Source organism: Schistocerca cancellata, chromosome 5, assembly GCF_023864275.1.
Source record: "Schistocerca cancellata isolate TAMUIC-IGC-003103 chromosome 5, iqSchCanc2.1, whole genome shotgun sequence".
Lineage (NCBI taxonomy): Eukaryota > Metazoa > Arthropoda > Insecta > Orthoptera > Acrididae > Schistocerca > Schistocerca cancellata.
Window position 1 is genome coordinate 268,686,934 of NC_064630.1, and position 15,954 is coordinate 268,702,887.

Consider the following 15,954-nt stretch of genomic DNA (forward strand, 5'->3'; position numbering starts at 1 on the left):
TGTGTGATTTAATTTTGGACTCAGGATTAATTTAACTGCTTGTTGTTTTAGTAGAAGACTTATCTGCGGCGTTGTTTACATTTTATTTACACATTCTTTCATTCAACAAATTTGAATCATCTCCAATTTACCTAAAGAGTTAAAGTAATATGACCATAAATTAGCTAAGTAAATACATATATCAAAAATTTTTGCATCACCCCCGGTTTTCAGAACTACGAAGATAGACGTTAACTGTGGATATTGTATGACAGGCACAGTCCCTTTGACTGTCCAGAGACGACACTACACCCGCCCGAAGATGTAAAGAACCATGCACGAGCAGCGCCTATTAGACAGAGGGTGTCCGACAGCCGATCAGTTCGTCATTCCACCAGGAAGGATGTATGGATCAAATGGCTCTGAGCACTATGGGACTTAACATCTGAGGTCATCAGTCCCCCATAACTTAGAACTACTTAAACTTAATTTACCTAAGGACATCACACACATCCATGCCCGAGGCAGGAATCGAACCTGCGACTGTAGCGGTCGCATGGATCCAGACTGAAGCTCAACCATGCCTAGACAGTCAATACTGAGGTTCGATCGCGTCCGCATTGTTACTTTCTCAACAAGGGAAGTGTCCAGGCGTCTCGGAGTGAACCAAAGCGATGTTTTTCGGACATGGAGGAGATACAGAGAGACAGGAACAGCCAATGACATGTCTCGCTCAGACCGCCCACGGGCTACTACTGCAGTGGATGACCGCTACCTACTTATTATGGCTCGGAGGTAGCCTGACAGCAACGCCACCATGTTGAATAATGCTTTTCGTGCAGTCACAGGACGTCGTGTTATGACTCAACCCGTTCGCAATAAGCTGCATGATGCGCAACTTCACTCGTGACGTCCATGGCGAGGTCCATTTTTCAAACCACGACACTATGCAGCGCGGTACAGATGGGCCCAACAACATGCCGAATGGACCGCTCAGGATTGGCATCACGTTGTCTTCACAGATGAGTGTCGCATATGCCTTCAACCAGAAAATGATCTGGGACGTGTTTGGAGGCAATCCGGTCAGACCAAACGCCTTAGATACAATGCCCAGCGAGTGCAGCAAGGTGGAGGTTCCCTTATGTTTTGGGGTGGCAGTATGTGGGGCCGACGTACGCCGCTGGTGGTCATGGAAGGCGCCGTAACAGCTGTACGATACGTGAATGTCATCGTTCAGCCGATAGTGAACCATATCGGCAGCATATTGGCGAGGCATTCGTCTTCATAGACGACAATAAGCGTCCCCATAGTGCACATCTTATGAATGACTTCTTTCAGGATAACGACATCGCTCGACTAAAGTGGCCAGCATGTCCTCCAGACATAAACACAATCGAATATACCTGGGATGGATTGAAAAGGGTTGTTTATGGACGACGTGACCCACCAACCACTCTGAGGGAACTACGCCGAATCGCCGTTGAGGAATGGGACAATCTGGTCCAACAGAGCCTTGATGAACTTGTGGATAGCATGCCACGACGAAAACAGGCATGTAACAATGCAAGAGGACGTGCTACTGGGTATTAGAGGTATCGGTGTGTACAGCAATCTGGACCACCACCTCTGAAGGCCTCGCTGGATGGTGTGTACAATGTGCAATGTGTGGTTAGCATGAGCAATAAAAAGGACGGAAATGATTTTTATGTTGATCTCCATTCCAATTTTCCGTACAGGTTCCGGATCTCTCGGAACCGAGGTGATGCAAAACACTTTTTGACGTGTGTACTTTACGATTGCCCATTCTTCTTTCCATCTGTTGGGCTTGCAAGTGTGTTGATTGCTGATATATTTTTCGTTTCGGAACACGTGTTAACTAGATACATGTGTTGTAATAAGGCCTGGAATTCATACTGAGCCATTTAAATTGTTTTGATAGAAGGTCCACGCTATCTGGTGCTTCCAAAAATCAACTGAAAATTTCTCTATTTTCAATAACAAAATTTTTTGCTTGCTTCCTTACATTTAAATGTAGTTCCGTTAAATCAATACGCCACCTGACACAGTACATGGAACCATCAAAGGCGTCATCAGCAGTCAGGGTCTATCTATATGTTGTTGGATTTTCAACAATGCGGACGTAGAGCTCCCCTGTCCGTGAGAAACACTGTCTTTTACCGTCTTCGTACTTAAACTGTGATCTTGTACACCTTTTCTCGCAAGTTTTTAGAAAGAGACTGTTCAACCTGACTAATTATCCTTATTGAAAGTATATTGAGCCGAGCTGAGAGCATACAGCGACGTGGAAAGTATTTAACCAAAACAAAGTGAAATGTTACTTTCAATCGACAGGTGGACCATATTTTTATGGAGAATTGTTGTGTATCCTGTAACCAGAATAATAACCGTCGCTGCAGAAACAGGGGATAGGCAAAATAATGATTACAGTGGTAGTAATGGGATGGTTGTGTTTGAAGGTCAGTAGTGCAGGTAAGGCATGTGTTGCGCTGGACTGTGCGTGTTCAGTATGGACTAGGCATCAGTACAGGTTGTTTACGAGTAGTGCACACTTCGTATTTGCATTCAGAGGACGAGGTCGACATACAATAAAAGACCTAACAAACTACCAAAGAGCACATATTATGGGGGCCCGATTAGCTGGAGCATCAGTAACCAAGAGAGCCAATTTATTGAATGTCTCAAGAGCAACTGTTTCAACAATTGTGACAGCCTACACAAAACGTGGAAAGACATCATCGTCTTAAAGTAATAATTGGTGCAAATCAAATCTAAATAACAGAAATCGTCGTACGCTAACATCAATTGTGTCAAAACAACACAAAAATACTGCGGATAAAGTTACTGCAGAGCTCAATAGCCCTCTTCGAGACCCCGTAACTATTAATACTGTCCGCCGAGAACTCCATACAGCGAATATTCACGGGCGAGCTGCTATGCCGAAACCATTAGTGACGTCAACCAAGGCAAAGAAGCGTAATACATAATGTCCGAAGCGTAAATCCTGGACGCCTGTTCAGTGGAAAAACGTCATATGGTCTGACGAGTCAACGTTTTCGTTATTTCCAACATCGGGCTGGGTTTAACGTCTGGAGAACACCAAAAGAAGCCTACTAATCTGATTTCTGAATCCAACGGTTAAGCATGCAGGTTGGACAGCCATGCCATGGTATTCCGCTGGTCCTATCATTACACTCAAAGGCCGTGTTACAGCCAACGATTATGTGATTATAGGTGATCAGGCGCACCCCATAATTCAAATGTTGTTCCCCAACAATGATGCCATATTTCAGGACGATAATGCACTCATTCACACAGGCAGGACAGTACAATTGTTGTATGAGGAGCATGCAACTGAACTGCAGCGTTTTGCCTGGTCAGGACAGTCGCTTGTGGGCGGTATTGGAGTGCAGACGCCGGAGCAGATTTCCGCCTCCCTCGTCACTACAGGACTTAGAAGAAGTTCTGATCGAAGAGTGTCATAACATTCCACTGGAGACTATAAAATCATTATATTCCAGTATTCCAAGAATAATCGCAGCTGTATTACGGGCAAATGGGGGTCGAACCCCTTATTAATAACCTATTCCCAAGTAAGCACAGGTGTTCACATTATTTTGCGTATCCCGTCTACTTATTCGCTTGTTAAGAAACATTATGATGATTCCCGTCGTCTAAGTACTATTTGTCGACACTATTATTTTCTCACGTCGTATTATGTTCCTACCAGACCAGTACATGGCGTTGCCCGCGTATGTATTCATTCCAGTCTTCTACTAGTCCCTCTCCCTTCTCTCTGTCGATCTCCAGCACCCAGTCACTCTGTCCACCTCCTGCACTCCCTATTCCCAGTCCATTTCCTCCTGCCCTTCTATCCATCTGCTCCTCTTCCTCTATCCATCAGGTCCTCCTCCTGTGCACGTCTGCTCCTTTACCCTAATCCCATCTCCTCCTCTTTCCTTTCTCTGTCCATTACCTCCTCCCTCTTTCTCTGTTCATCTCTTCCTCCCCTATGTCTCTACCTGACTCTTCCTCCCTCTTTCTCTGTCCATCTCCTCCTCTTTCCTTTCTCTGTCCATCCGCTCTCCCCTCTGTCTGTTCATTTCACCCTCCTCCATCTCTGTCCATCTCGTCGTCCTCCTTTCTCTCTCCAAGGCATCACACTCACGCCAATAGCAGGATGGTGGTTCCTACCCCTACAGTATTGTAACTACTGTGTGTCCCAAATTTGATTTATATCGTTCCATGGGTTTGAGAAGATCTTTTTATCTGTGACTTTGCTCGTATTCGCACACGTCAAATACATTTCACACATATTTAACATGTTTCACGCTTATTCGTACAGGTATTTCACCTGTATGTCTACCTAATTTTGCCCTGCAGTTCAATTTTCAGTAAGCTCGATATTTATGATGTCGTATCTCCTCTACAATGATATAGGTTTACAGCTACGTCCAGTGGTATATGTACCTGGCTGTCTGTGAACTGTGTTGAAAATAGTTAGCAGCAACGAAGTAATACATTTAAGTGTCTTGCATGATGCTGTAGGCGTTCACGCATTGCGTTTTTATGACGTCGTAGCCCCTGAACAAAGTGTCGTATGATGATGTAATCTTTACGGTACATTGAATGGTATGTGTTAATACTATCTGAAAAATGCTACGAATAGAGTTAATGCAAAGAAGTAATAAATTAAAACGTCTTACTTCATGTGACAGTTTTATCGGATGAACTTCGAAAATGTAGTAAGGGACAAATTTTATGCCTTTCATAATTTTTTTGGGGTCGTCAGCGAGAAAATGTTTCATAAAGGTCTGAAATTATGTGTAAAGGTTGTTGCAAGTTTCTCAATGCTCTAATTCTTAAATACGAAATGACTGAAGTTTGATATTCTCGCATCGTGGGTTACAATAGTTTTACAGTCTCCCATGCACCCCCCCCCCCCCTCCGCAAAAAAAGCAGAAAAATGCGTCTCATATGAGATATTTGAAGTAGCGTCTGTTGTGTTACGATGTATCTAATAACATCCAACAAAGAGAATTTTTCCCACGTATTGTAATACTTCCTGATATTGCAAGGTGTGAGAATATCCACGTTTGGAACTTCAATACTGACGACAGTGGCGAGACATGGTACCGTAAGTTTCCCTGGTGTTAGTCACAAACAGCAAGCAATCAAATGCTACTACTACCTGGAATGGGCAGTAAAGCGGCCAACTCACCCGAACAGCTCGCTGATGGCGGACACGCCGCCATCGCTCTGCAGCAGCTGCTCGAACTCCTGTGTGGCTTCAGCCACTGCAGAGACGCACTCCGAGTCGAACGTCTGCATGCTCTCGGTCACGACCTCCAGGTACTCTGCAACACAAGTCGCGCCGCGTCAGTCGTTTGAATGTTTTCGTTCCATTGCTTTCCACACTGGCTTTTCTCTCTAACAAGCAATAAATTCCAATTACTTTGTGAAAGAAACTAACGCTTCATTTATTTTCATCATCGTTGCATAGCACTCAGTGCTTGAAATATTACTCAGCAACATCAAACACGATTGTTCTGTTTGTGTGCTTTTTTTCAGAAAAGAGCAAAATTGGTGTTGGAAAAGAAAAACAGTTGTCCAGAATGAGATTTTCACTCTGCAGCGGAGTGTGCGCTGATATGAAACTTCCTGGCAGATTAAAACTGTGTTCCCGACCGAGACTCGAACTCGGGACCTTTGCCTTTCGCGGGCAAGTGCTCTACCAACTGAGCTACCGAAGCACGACTCACGTCCGGTACTCACAGCTTTACTTCTGCCAGTACCTCGTCTCCTACCTTCCAAACTTTACAGAAGCTCTCCTGCGAACCTTGCAGAACTAGCACTCCTGAAAGAAAGGATATTGCGGAGACATGGTTTAGCCACAGCCTGGGGGATGTTTCCAGAATGAGATTTTCACTCAGCAGCGGAGTGTGCGCTGATATGAAACTTCCTGGCAGATTAAAACTGTGTGCCCGACCGAGACTCGAACTCGGGACCTTTGCCTTTCGCGGGCAAGTGCTCTACCAACTGAGCTACCGAAGCACGACTCACGTCCGGTACTCACAGCTTTACTTCTGCCAGTACCTCGTCTCCTACCTTCCAAACTTTACAGAAGCTCTCCTGCGAACCTTGCAGAACTAGCACTCCTGAAAGAAAGGATATTGCGGAGACATGGTTTAGCCACAGCCTGGGGGATGTTTCCAGAATGAGATTTTCACTCTGCAGCGGAGTGTGCGCTGATATGAAACTTCCTGGCAGATTAAAACTGTGTGCCCGACCGAGACTCGAACTCGGGACCTTTGCCTTTCGCGGGCAAGTGCTCTACCAACTGAGCTACCGAAGCACGACTCACGTCCGGTACTCACAGCTTTACTTCTGCCAGTACCTCGTCTCCTACCTTCCAAACTTTACAGAAGCTCTCCTGCGAACCTTGCAGAACTAGCACTCCTGAAAGAAAGGATGTTGCGGAGACATGGCTTAGCCACAGCCTGGGGGATGTTTCCAGAATGATATTTTCACTCTGCAGCGGAGTGTGCGCTGATATGAAACTTCCTGGCAGATTAAAACTGTGTGCCCAACCGAGACTCGAACTCGGGACCTTTGCCTTTCGCGGGCAAGTGCTCTACCAACTGAGCTACCGAAGCACGACTCACGTCCGGTACTCACAGCTTTACTTCTGCCAGTACCTCGTCTCCTACCTTCCAAACTTTACAGAAGCTCTCCTGCGAACCTTGCAGAACTGTCTCCGCAATATCCTTTCTTTCAGGAGTGCTAGTTCTGCAAGGTTCGCAGGAGAGCTTCTGTAAAGTTTGGAAGGTAGGAGACGCGGTACTGGCAGAAGTAAAGCTGTGAGTACCGGACGTGAGTCGTGCTTCGGTAGCTCAGTTGGTAGAGCACTTGCCCGCGAAAGGCAAAGGTCCCGAGTTCGAGTCTCGGTCGGGCACACAGTTTTAATCTGCCAGGAAGTTTCATATCAGCGCACACTCCGCTGCAGAGTGAAAATATCATTCTGGAAACATCCCCCAGGCTGTGGCTAAGCCATGTCTCCGCAACATCCTTTCTTTCAGGAGTACTAGTTCTGCAAGGTTCGCAAGAGAGCTTCTGTAAAGTTTGGATGGTAGGAGACGAGGTACTGGCAGAAGTAAAGCTGTGAGTACCGGAAGTGAGTCGTGCTTCGGTAGCTCAGTTGGTAGAGCACTTGCCCGCGAAAGGCAAAGGTCCCGAGTTCGAGTCTCGGTCGGGCACACAGTTTTAATCTGTTTCAGAAACAGTTGTGCTTGACATCGAGTTTTTTGAAGTGATCTGTCCTTGTTATTCTGGAATTAACATCAGATTTAATTCTTATAACACACTTATGTCTACTGTTTTTCTTAGACAATGATTCAGGAAGTAGTTGGTAAACGAAATATGAAGAACGAACTAATTTTCCATTTTTAAATCACAATTAAGTTGTAAGTAGGCTGTTTAGGTTTTTATATTGGTAACGCCAAGTAGCGCTCTGTATGAAAATCACTGGCTGTGCTGTGTGCAGTCTGTGTCTGGTTTGCACTGTTGAAAAATTCTCTATTGTAGTGGGCAGTTAGATGTGAACAGCGCGTAGCGTTGCGCAGTTGGAGGTGAGCCGCCAGCAGTGGTGGCTGTAGGAAGAGAGATGGCGGAGTTTTTAGAGCGGATGATCTGGACGTGTGTCCATTGTTAAGGTAAATACATTGTTTGTTCTTTATCAAAATCTTTCATTTGCTAATTATGCCTATCAGTAGTTAGTGACTTCAGTAGTTAGAATCTTTTATTTAGCTGGCAGTATTGGCGCTCGCTGTATTGCAGTAGTTCGAGTAATGAAGATTAGGGCCATTCTTTTGTAGGGATTATTAAAAGTCAGATTGCGTTGCGCTAAAAATATTGTGTGTCAGTTCCAGCACAGTAATTCATTAATTTCTCAAAGGGGACGTTTCAAAGTATGCAGCACATGTAGCCTAACTAAGGTGTTTCATTAATTAATTCTAAGATGCAGATTTTCCAGTTCTATATTAATCTCAAAAACTTTCCGCTTCCTATGTATCATTGTTTGAATAGATTATTTTATAGCTTGTAAACTCATGTGAGGAATACTCAGCTGTAGGTACTGAATCTTATCAAAATTTGAGAATGGTTCATTTCTCTTAAACGAACTGTTAATTTGTCAAATATTTTGATAGTACTCTTCAGTATTTTTATCATATGCAGAAGGGTGAAAACTAAAATCTGCTGACAATGCAGGCAGGAATTCATTTGTTTTCATCAGAAACACCAGAGTACGTAAAATAGAATCCTGTGGTACACCTTGTCCGATAATTTGAAATTCTGAGTGCCTATTGCTATGTGAGCAACATGGAACTAATGCCCACAGAAGAAAAAAACCATGAACCTGATGTGTCTCTTATTCCACGATATTTTAATGAATGCATGAGGACATCATGATAGGTCGCAATACATTCCCAATGTTAATAATTACTGATTTATTCACTATAGTATGTCAAGTGTCCTGATAAATATAATCTGCTCTGTTGACACTCCTTTTTGAAACCAAAATCTATTGCTGCTAAGTACGTTTTTGTGTATTCAATGTCTATAAAGTCTGTTGTATATTACCTTCTCAATTTGTTTTTTGAATATACTGCCAATTATAAGACAGTATGGTAAGTCCTTAATAATGTTATGTTTCCTTTTTTAATGAAGTGGTTTGATAACAGTATCTTTAAGCCTGGCAACAGAATGATGAATAAGTCTATTGAGCTTCTGCGCCAGTCCTTGCCGAAGGAAATCGCCAAGAAGCTTTGGCCACGAGCTGCAGAATCAATGCTCTATGACTTGCCAAAGGTTCACAAGCGGGATGTTCCTCTACGTCCTACTGTAAGCAACGTAGGCACACTAAAGTACCGGCAGGCCAAACGTCTTATGGAAGTATTAAGCCCCTACATCGGTAAATGTCAGAACCATATTAGGTACTTTGTGTATGTCATTCATCAGGTTTCAGAATTACGCCTCCATGAACAGGACCTTGTGGTGAGCTTTAGTGTGGTATCTCTCTTCACTAGAGCGGTGCCCGCTGATTCCCTCAAGTTTACTAGAGAGAAATTCAACTCGGCAATGACTAATCTCTTCGAATTTGTGCTCACAACAACATTCTTTCTCGTCAATGGCGACAATTATGAACAACGAATGGTGTCGGTATGGGGTGTCCTCTGTCAGTAGTTTAGACAAACTTGTTTATCGAGGACTTCGAAAATACGAGCTCCAGAAACAGCTGCACTGAAGCCTACGTTCTTTTTCAGATATGTTGATGACACTTTTGTGGTGTGGCCACTTGGAAGTGAAAGACTTCAGGAGTTCTCCAACATCTGAACTTTCTGCAGCCCAGTATCAGAACATGGAGGTGGAAGAGAATGGAGAACTCCCCTTTTTGGACCTTTCAGTCAAGCGCAGGACGAACGGTACATTAGGACACTGGCTGTACAGGAAGCCCGTCTCCGGAAACGCGTGCCCTATTAGGTACGGTGAAGGATGACTTGGGGCTCCGTAAACCAGGCGTTTACCGTATTCCATATAAATGTGATAAGAGTTATATCGGGGAGACTGCACTGACAATTGAAGAAAGATGCAAGGAACATACAAGATACATCAAACTTAAGCAACCAGCAAAATCTGCAGTTGCAGAACACTGCATGGCTACAGGGGACTCCATAGAGTATAATGAAACGGAAGTGCTAAGATAGACCTCGTCGTTTTGGGATTGTTTTCTGAAGGAGGCTATTGAAGTACGAGTGGCTGACGGGCTGATCAGCAGAGACACTGGATCCACTCTTAGCACAGCTGGAACGCAGCACTCAGTCACTTAAAATCTCAGCGTCGGCCGGGAGCAACTTCCGCGCCCGACACAGGCCTTCGGAGTACCGACGCAGCAGGGTTCGCGCCCAGCTTCCTGCGGCCACGTTCAAATGTGTGTGAAATCTTATGGGACTTAACTGCTAAGGTCATCAGTCCCTAAGCTTACACACTACTTAACCTAAATTATCCTAAGGACAAACACACACACCCATGCCCGAAGGAGGGCTCGAACATCCGCTGGGACCAGCCGCACAGTCCATGACTGCAGCGCCTTAGACAGCTCAGCTAATCCCGCGCGGCTCCTCCCCCCCCCCTCCTCCCACCAGTCCACCCGATGCGGCGTGCCGCCAGCTGTGGAGGAAGGGACGAGGGACAATAAGAGTATCAAACAGGGCGAAATGCAGCAAAGACGCTCATTCTACAGGTATCACCTGACGATGACGGCAAGGTAAGCTGTCGAAATATCGCGTTACGACAACGACTGCACCCGACAACAATACAAACAGTTTTTGATCGTGTATAATACTTCACTGCCTGGAGCTCAGAACAAGAGGGTTCACTGACGCTGCACTTAGATGTCGTGAGACTTCTCCTGAAATCCAGACATGTGCGATTTAACTGGAGCGTTTGCTTTGCTCCTAAAGGATGATCCTGTTCACTGTTAGAGAGCAGGGAACCAATGCCGAACACTGAACGCCCGAGGCACTTGAGCCAAGGCTTACAGTATTGCAAACAAGTGGGAATATTGTTGGGTTGCAGCCTTCTCGACAACTCAGGATGCAAATAACTACTTGAAAGGATTCTTAGAAGTTTTCAAACAACATGCGACATGAAAGCCGCAAGGGAACCCGCAGTTCAGAGTGTGAAGTGCTGAGCCGGCCGAAGTGGCCGAGCGGTTCTAGGCGCTACAGTCTGGAACCGCGCCACTGCTACGGTCGCAGGTTCGAATCCTGCCTCGGGCATGGATGTGTGTGATGTCCTTAGGTTAGTTAGGTTTAAGTAGTTCTAAGTTCTAGGGGACTGATGACCTCAGAAGTTAAGTCCCACAGTGCTCAGAGCCATCTGAACCATTTTTTGTGAAGTGCTGCAACACCAAACAGTGTAAGAACAATGCGAGAGTTCTAATGCTGCTCTTCTGCTGCTGCCCAGGGACTTTTCGACTCGCAAGTCCGACAATTTTAGGACCCAGCAGAAAAACTGGTAGATGTTGACAGCCGGTGTCAGTCATTCGGTGGGTGAGACCCCGAACTGAGCTCACTAATGAGAAAGACGATGCAATTGGAAATTCAGAGCTATGGAGGACAGAATGGAGAAAAATCAACTAAGCTGCCGAGCAGCGGCATCCTAGGGATCGATCAGTAAGACGAGGGACTAGAGATGCCTGAGAAGAAGTTGTTTGCAAGTGTTTCAAATTTGCTTTCTGGAGGCATATCAGTTCACTGTCAACTCCGTTTTTAGAATCGTATCCTTGCATTCATCCTGATGTCTATCCTCACTTTATGGCATCTTTGCTTTTCATTCCATGTCGGAAGGACTTTCTTGTGCTCCGATGCTTTAATCTTGAAGCATCCGACTGCGTATTTCATATCTGACCCCACGTTCCCAATACTACGTTGACGCTGCCCCTGCAAGTTAATCAGTACAGACAATAGACATCGTGCATCCCGCACGGCCTCTGCCTGAAGGTATCAGGCCGGCTGCAAAAAATATAGGAAGGAATTACATTGCAGAGTGCGTCTTCTCAGAGGGATATAAGACGCCTAGAAGCCACACAGCACCAGAGAATATCGACATGTTGCGCCAACATAGAGCCTGCCGCCCGTGCTTGCACATGGCACTGACTCCCTCCTGTGGCGGGATACGTGATTTTTCTCTGCCTCCTCCCCCCCACCCCCCCCTCACCCATACTTGCCCAATTATTCACTCGTGTCTTTGAACAGTCGAAATGACCTTGAGCTTACATTTATATTGTTGATCTGTGAATATTAATACTTATAATAATAATAGCAGTAATAATAAATTTAAATGTTCCCGTGTATTTATCATTTCGCCACTTTTTTATTTGGTCACTTTCTTGCCTGACAGTCTTTTCGGTACAAGTTTTGCATTCATTATAAGCTAACTTTCCGATGAGCTAGAGACTAGAAATTTTAAACAAAGCTCAGAATTGGATGAAAATGCATTATTAACTCTGTCTTGTCTTGTGTATGGTGGCGGGTATTTTACTTACCGCAGTCATTTCCGAATGAACGAGGCACTTGAAACTTTCAGCGTAGCTCAGAACCTTAGGACAATGCAATGATAAGTCACTGTCTTGTCTGATGTGTGGCGAATTGTACTTTATCTACCACTATCATTTCCTCCTTTTGAAGTTCCTGTCGTGAATATTTTGCGGGAAGAGTGATTGCTGGTGAGCTCAACCTTCACAGTCTTTTCGCGACACGTACATAGGAGGAAGCAATCAGTTGGTTGAGCCATATAAAAAGAAACTGAATTAAACCTGAAATCTAAATGTCTCTGTAATATTTGAAATCGATGAAAAATTTCACACACAGGAGACTAAAAATCAGAAAATAATTATTTAAAGAAAAGTGATTTTTTAATGTACCTAGTTTTTAAATCAGACTAAAAAGTGTAGAGCACTTTCTCCTAACCACCTGCAAATTTCTAAACACATACCGATAGACCTGGAAAGTTAAGACAAAGGTCACAAGTTCGAGTCCTTGAGTACCACAAACTTTTAATTTGCCAAGAAGTTTCGTATCAGCACACACTCAGCTGTGTAGTGCAAATTCATTCTGGAATAAATGTATTTTGTTGTATTTGTCTTTCTTCTCGAGAAAAACGGTAGAAAAATTTGAAAACGGGTTATCACTGGACTTTTATTGATTAATATGGAAATCCTGGTTGTGGTCTGAAATACAAAATGAAGAATCATAACCACGCAGGCAGCTATTGCTAGCGTCCAGAAGGCTACCTTGGAAGTTGGCCTGTGCGAGGACGGGTCCGCTGGAGGCGACGGCTCCGTCGATGATGTCCGGGTAGCGGAGGCGCGCCCAGGCGGCCAGGTTGCCGGCGTACGAGCCGCCGAAGACCACCCACTTGGCAGCGCCCAGCTGAGGGTTCTCCTGGCGCTGCTGCCGGATGAAGGTGGCCAGGTCTTCCAGTGCCTGCGTCGAGTTCAGGTAGCGCAGGTTCGCCGCGCTCGTGTCGCTGCAGAAGCAGTGATAAACGAATGGAATGATTTAGTCCAGTTTCCGTATCTGGGAACGACATACAGACAGTGCTTTCACAATAAATGTTTCTAGTGTTTCGATAAATTACAGGGTTATTGATAAGTACCTCTGTAGTTTCAGAAGACACACAGAAAAATGACACATATCAGCAAAAATAGCATTCATTATTGCTGCTGTGGCGTAGTCGCCTAACGCACCAGTAGGGGACAGTGGTGTCAGAATACACTATGTGATCAAAAGTATACGGACACCCCCCCAAAAAAAAAAAACGTTTTTCATATTAGGTGCATTGTGCTGCCACCTACTCCCAGGTACGGCATATCAGCAACCTCAGTAGTCATTAGACATCGTGAGAGCAGAATGGGGAACTCACGGGCTTTGAACTTGGTCAGGTGACTGGGTGTCACTTGTCATACGTCTGTACATGAGATTTCCACACTCCTAAACGTTACTAGGTCCACTGTTTCCTATGTGATAGTGAAGTGGAAAAGTGAAGGGACACGTGCAGCACAAAATCATACAGGCCGATCTCGTCTGTTGACTGACAGAGAGCGCCCATAATTGAAGAGAGTCGTAATGTGTAATAGGCAGAAGCCACAACATCACACAGGAATTCCAAACTGCATCAGGATCCACTGCAAGTACTATGACAGTTAGGCGGGAGATGAGAAAACTTTCATGGTCGAGTGGCTGCTCATGAGCCACACATCACGCTGGTAAACGCCCAACGACGCCTCGCTTGGTGTAAGGAACGTAAACATTGGATGATTGAACAGTGGAAAAAACGTTGTATTGAGTGACGAGTCACGGTACACAATGTGGCGGTCTGATGGTAGGTTGTGAGTATGGCGGCGAATGCCCCGTGAACGTCATCTGCCAGCGTCTGTAGTGCCAACACTAAAATTCGGAGGCGGTGGTGTCGTGTTTTTCATGGAGGGAGCTTGCACACTTTGTTGTTTTGCTTGGTACTATCACAGCACAGGCCTACATTGATGTTTTAAGCACCTTCTTGCTTCCCACTGTTGAAGAGCAATTGGGGGATGGCGATTGCGTCTTTAAACACGATCGAGCACCTGTTCATAATGCACGGCCTGTGGCGGGGTGGTTACACGACGTTAACGTCCCTGTGATTGACGGCCTGCACAGAGTCCTGACCAGAAGCCTACAGAATGCCTTTGGGATGTTTTGGAACGCCGACTTCGTCCCAGACCTCACCGACCGACATCGATACCTCTCCTCAGTGCAGAACTACCTGAAGAATGGGCTGACATTCCCCAAGAAACCTTGCAGCACATGATTGAACGTATGCCTGTGAGATGGAAGCTGACATCAAGGCTAAGGGTGGGCCAACACCATATTGAATTCCAGCATTACCGATGAAGGGCGCCACGAACTTGTGAGTCATTTTCAGCCAGGTGTCCGGATACTTTTGATTACATAGTATAAATGATTTGTCAGAAATGATAGGCAGTAATAATAATAACAATAATAATAATAATAACGGCGTGAGACGAGGGCTCCCGTCGGGTGGACCTAATCTGCGGTTATTTACTGATGATGCTGTGGTGTACAGAAAGATGTCGAAGTTGAGTGACTGTAGGAAGATACAAAAGAGTTAGACAAAATTTCTAGTTGGTGTGATGAATGGAATGACAGCTAGCTCTAAATGTGGAAAAATATAAGTTAATGCGGATGACTAGGAAGAACAAACCTGTAATCTTCGGCTACAGTATTACTATTGTCCTGCTTTAAACAGGAAAGTCGTTTAAATATCTGAGCGCAACGTTGCAAATCGATCTTAAATGGAACGAGCATGTGAGAACTTCGGTAGAATGTTTTCTGCGTCCTTCCCCGTCCCGACACGTTTTGTGTACCCAGCAGTCCAGTACTGTCATATGCCGTCTGTGAGTGGTTACTGAACGTTTACTTCGAACGCTGGCGATGTTCACGTTAATGTGCCTGAACCGTGTAAATACCTTTTGTTTTCTTTGTTTGTATATATCGCGCAAATAAATGTTGACGTTCTGAAATGTTTACATCAAACTTTTGTTATTCTTTCAGATCACAGCAGTGTGGGCCGGCCGGTGTGGCCTAGCGGTTCTAGGCGCTTCAGTCCGGAACCGCGCGACCGCTACGGTCGCAGGTTCGAATCCTGCCTCGGGAACGGATGTGTGTGATGTCCTTAGGTTAGTTAGGTTTAAGTGGTTCAAAGTTCTAGGGGACTGATGACCTCAGCAGTTAAGTCCCATAGTGCTCAAAGCCATTTGAACCATTTTGAACAGCAGTGTGCCGAATTTACCGTATGACTTTTATCAAGAATACACATTAATGAACTTTGCTTACCCATTTTATGAATATTGCTACTGTTGCTATTTTCGTAACTCTGAAACTATATTCGGACGCTCTGTAAGATGGACAACTCCTTGCAAGCGCATTTCCACAGCGCAGTACTGGGTTGAGCGTGGTACTGTTTTGATCTTCTATCTTGGTGGACATGAGCTAATTATGAAAAACTGCAGCTTTGTACATTTCTGCATGATTACCAATCATGTGTTACAACGCTGGCAACATTAAACTTGGCACAGTCAAGTCACAGCTGCACGCTCTCTATGCTACTCTTGCTGCACGAGACCACATCTCAACCAGGACAAATACGCAATCTTTCAGGCTCTAGCTAAAACGTTTGATAGATGGACGTCTTAAAAGTAGATTTTGTTAAAACATGCATTTAAGGAAATATCGATTTCATCATCTTACATAATATTTGTCACCTGCGGACGTTTTAAAACTACACTGTTTGTAAGTAGTTTGGTTTAGCTGGATCATAAGCTACACCTAAACAACA

The 15,954-nt window shown here is 44.8% G+C and overlaps 1 protein-coding gene and 1 non-coding gene across 2 annotated transcripts in view; both read right to left on the minus strand.

Annotated features, from left to right (window-relative positions):
* Positions 1 to 15,954, minus strand: part of LOC126188245 (putative serine protease K12H4.7) — a 90,976-nt gene that overhangs the window by 50,409 nt on the left and 24,613 nt on the right. The window contains exons 4-5 of the mRNA XM_049929804.1: positions 12,851 to 13,086; positions 5,219 to 5,354 (exon numbers count right to left, since the gene is read on the minus strand). Of these exons, the coding sequence (XP_049785761.1) occupies positions 5,219 to 5,354; positions 12,851 to 13,086 (372 nt within the window). The remainder of the gene's footprint in view (positions 1 to 5,218; positions 5,355 to 12,850; positions 13,087 to 15,954) is intronic.
* Trnas-cga (transfer RNA serine (anticodon CGA)) lies at positions 5,676 to 5,750 on the minus strand. Its single transcript has one exon. It is a non-coding gene; the product is annotated as a tRNA-Ser (tRNA).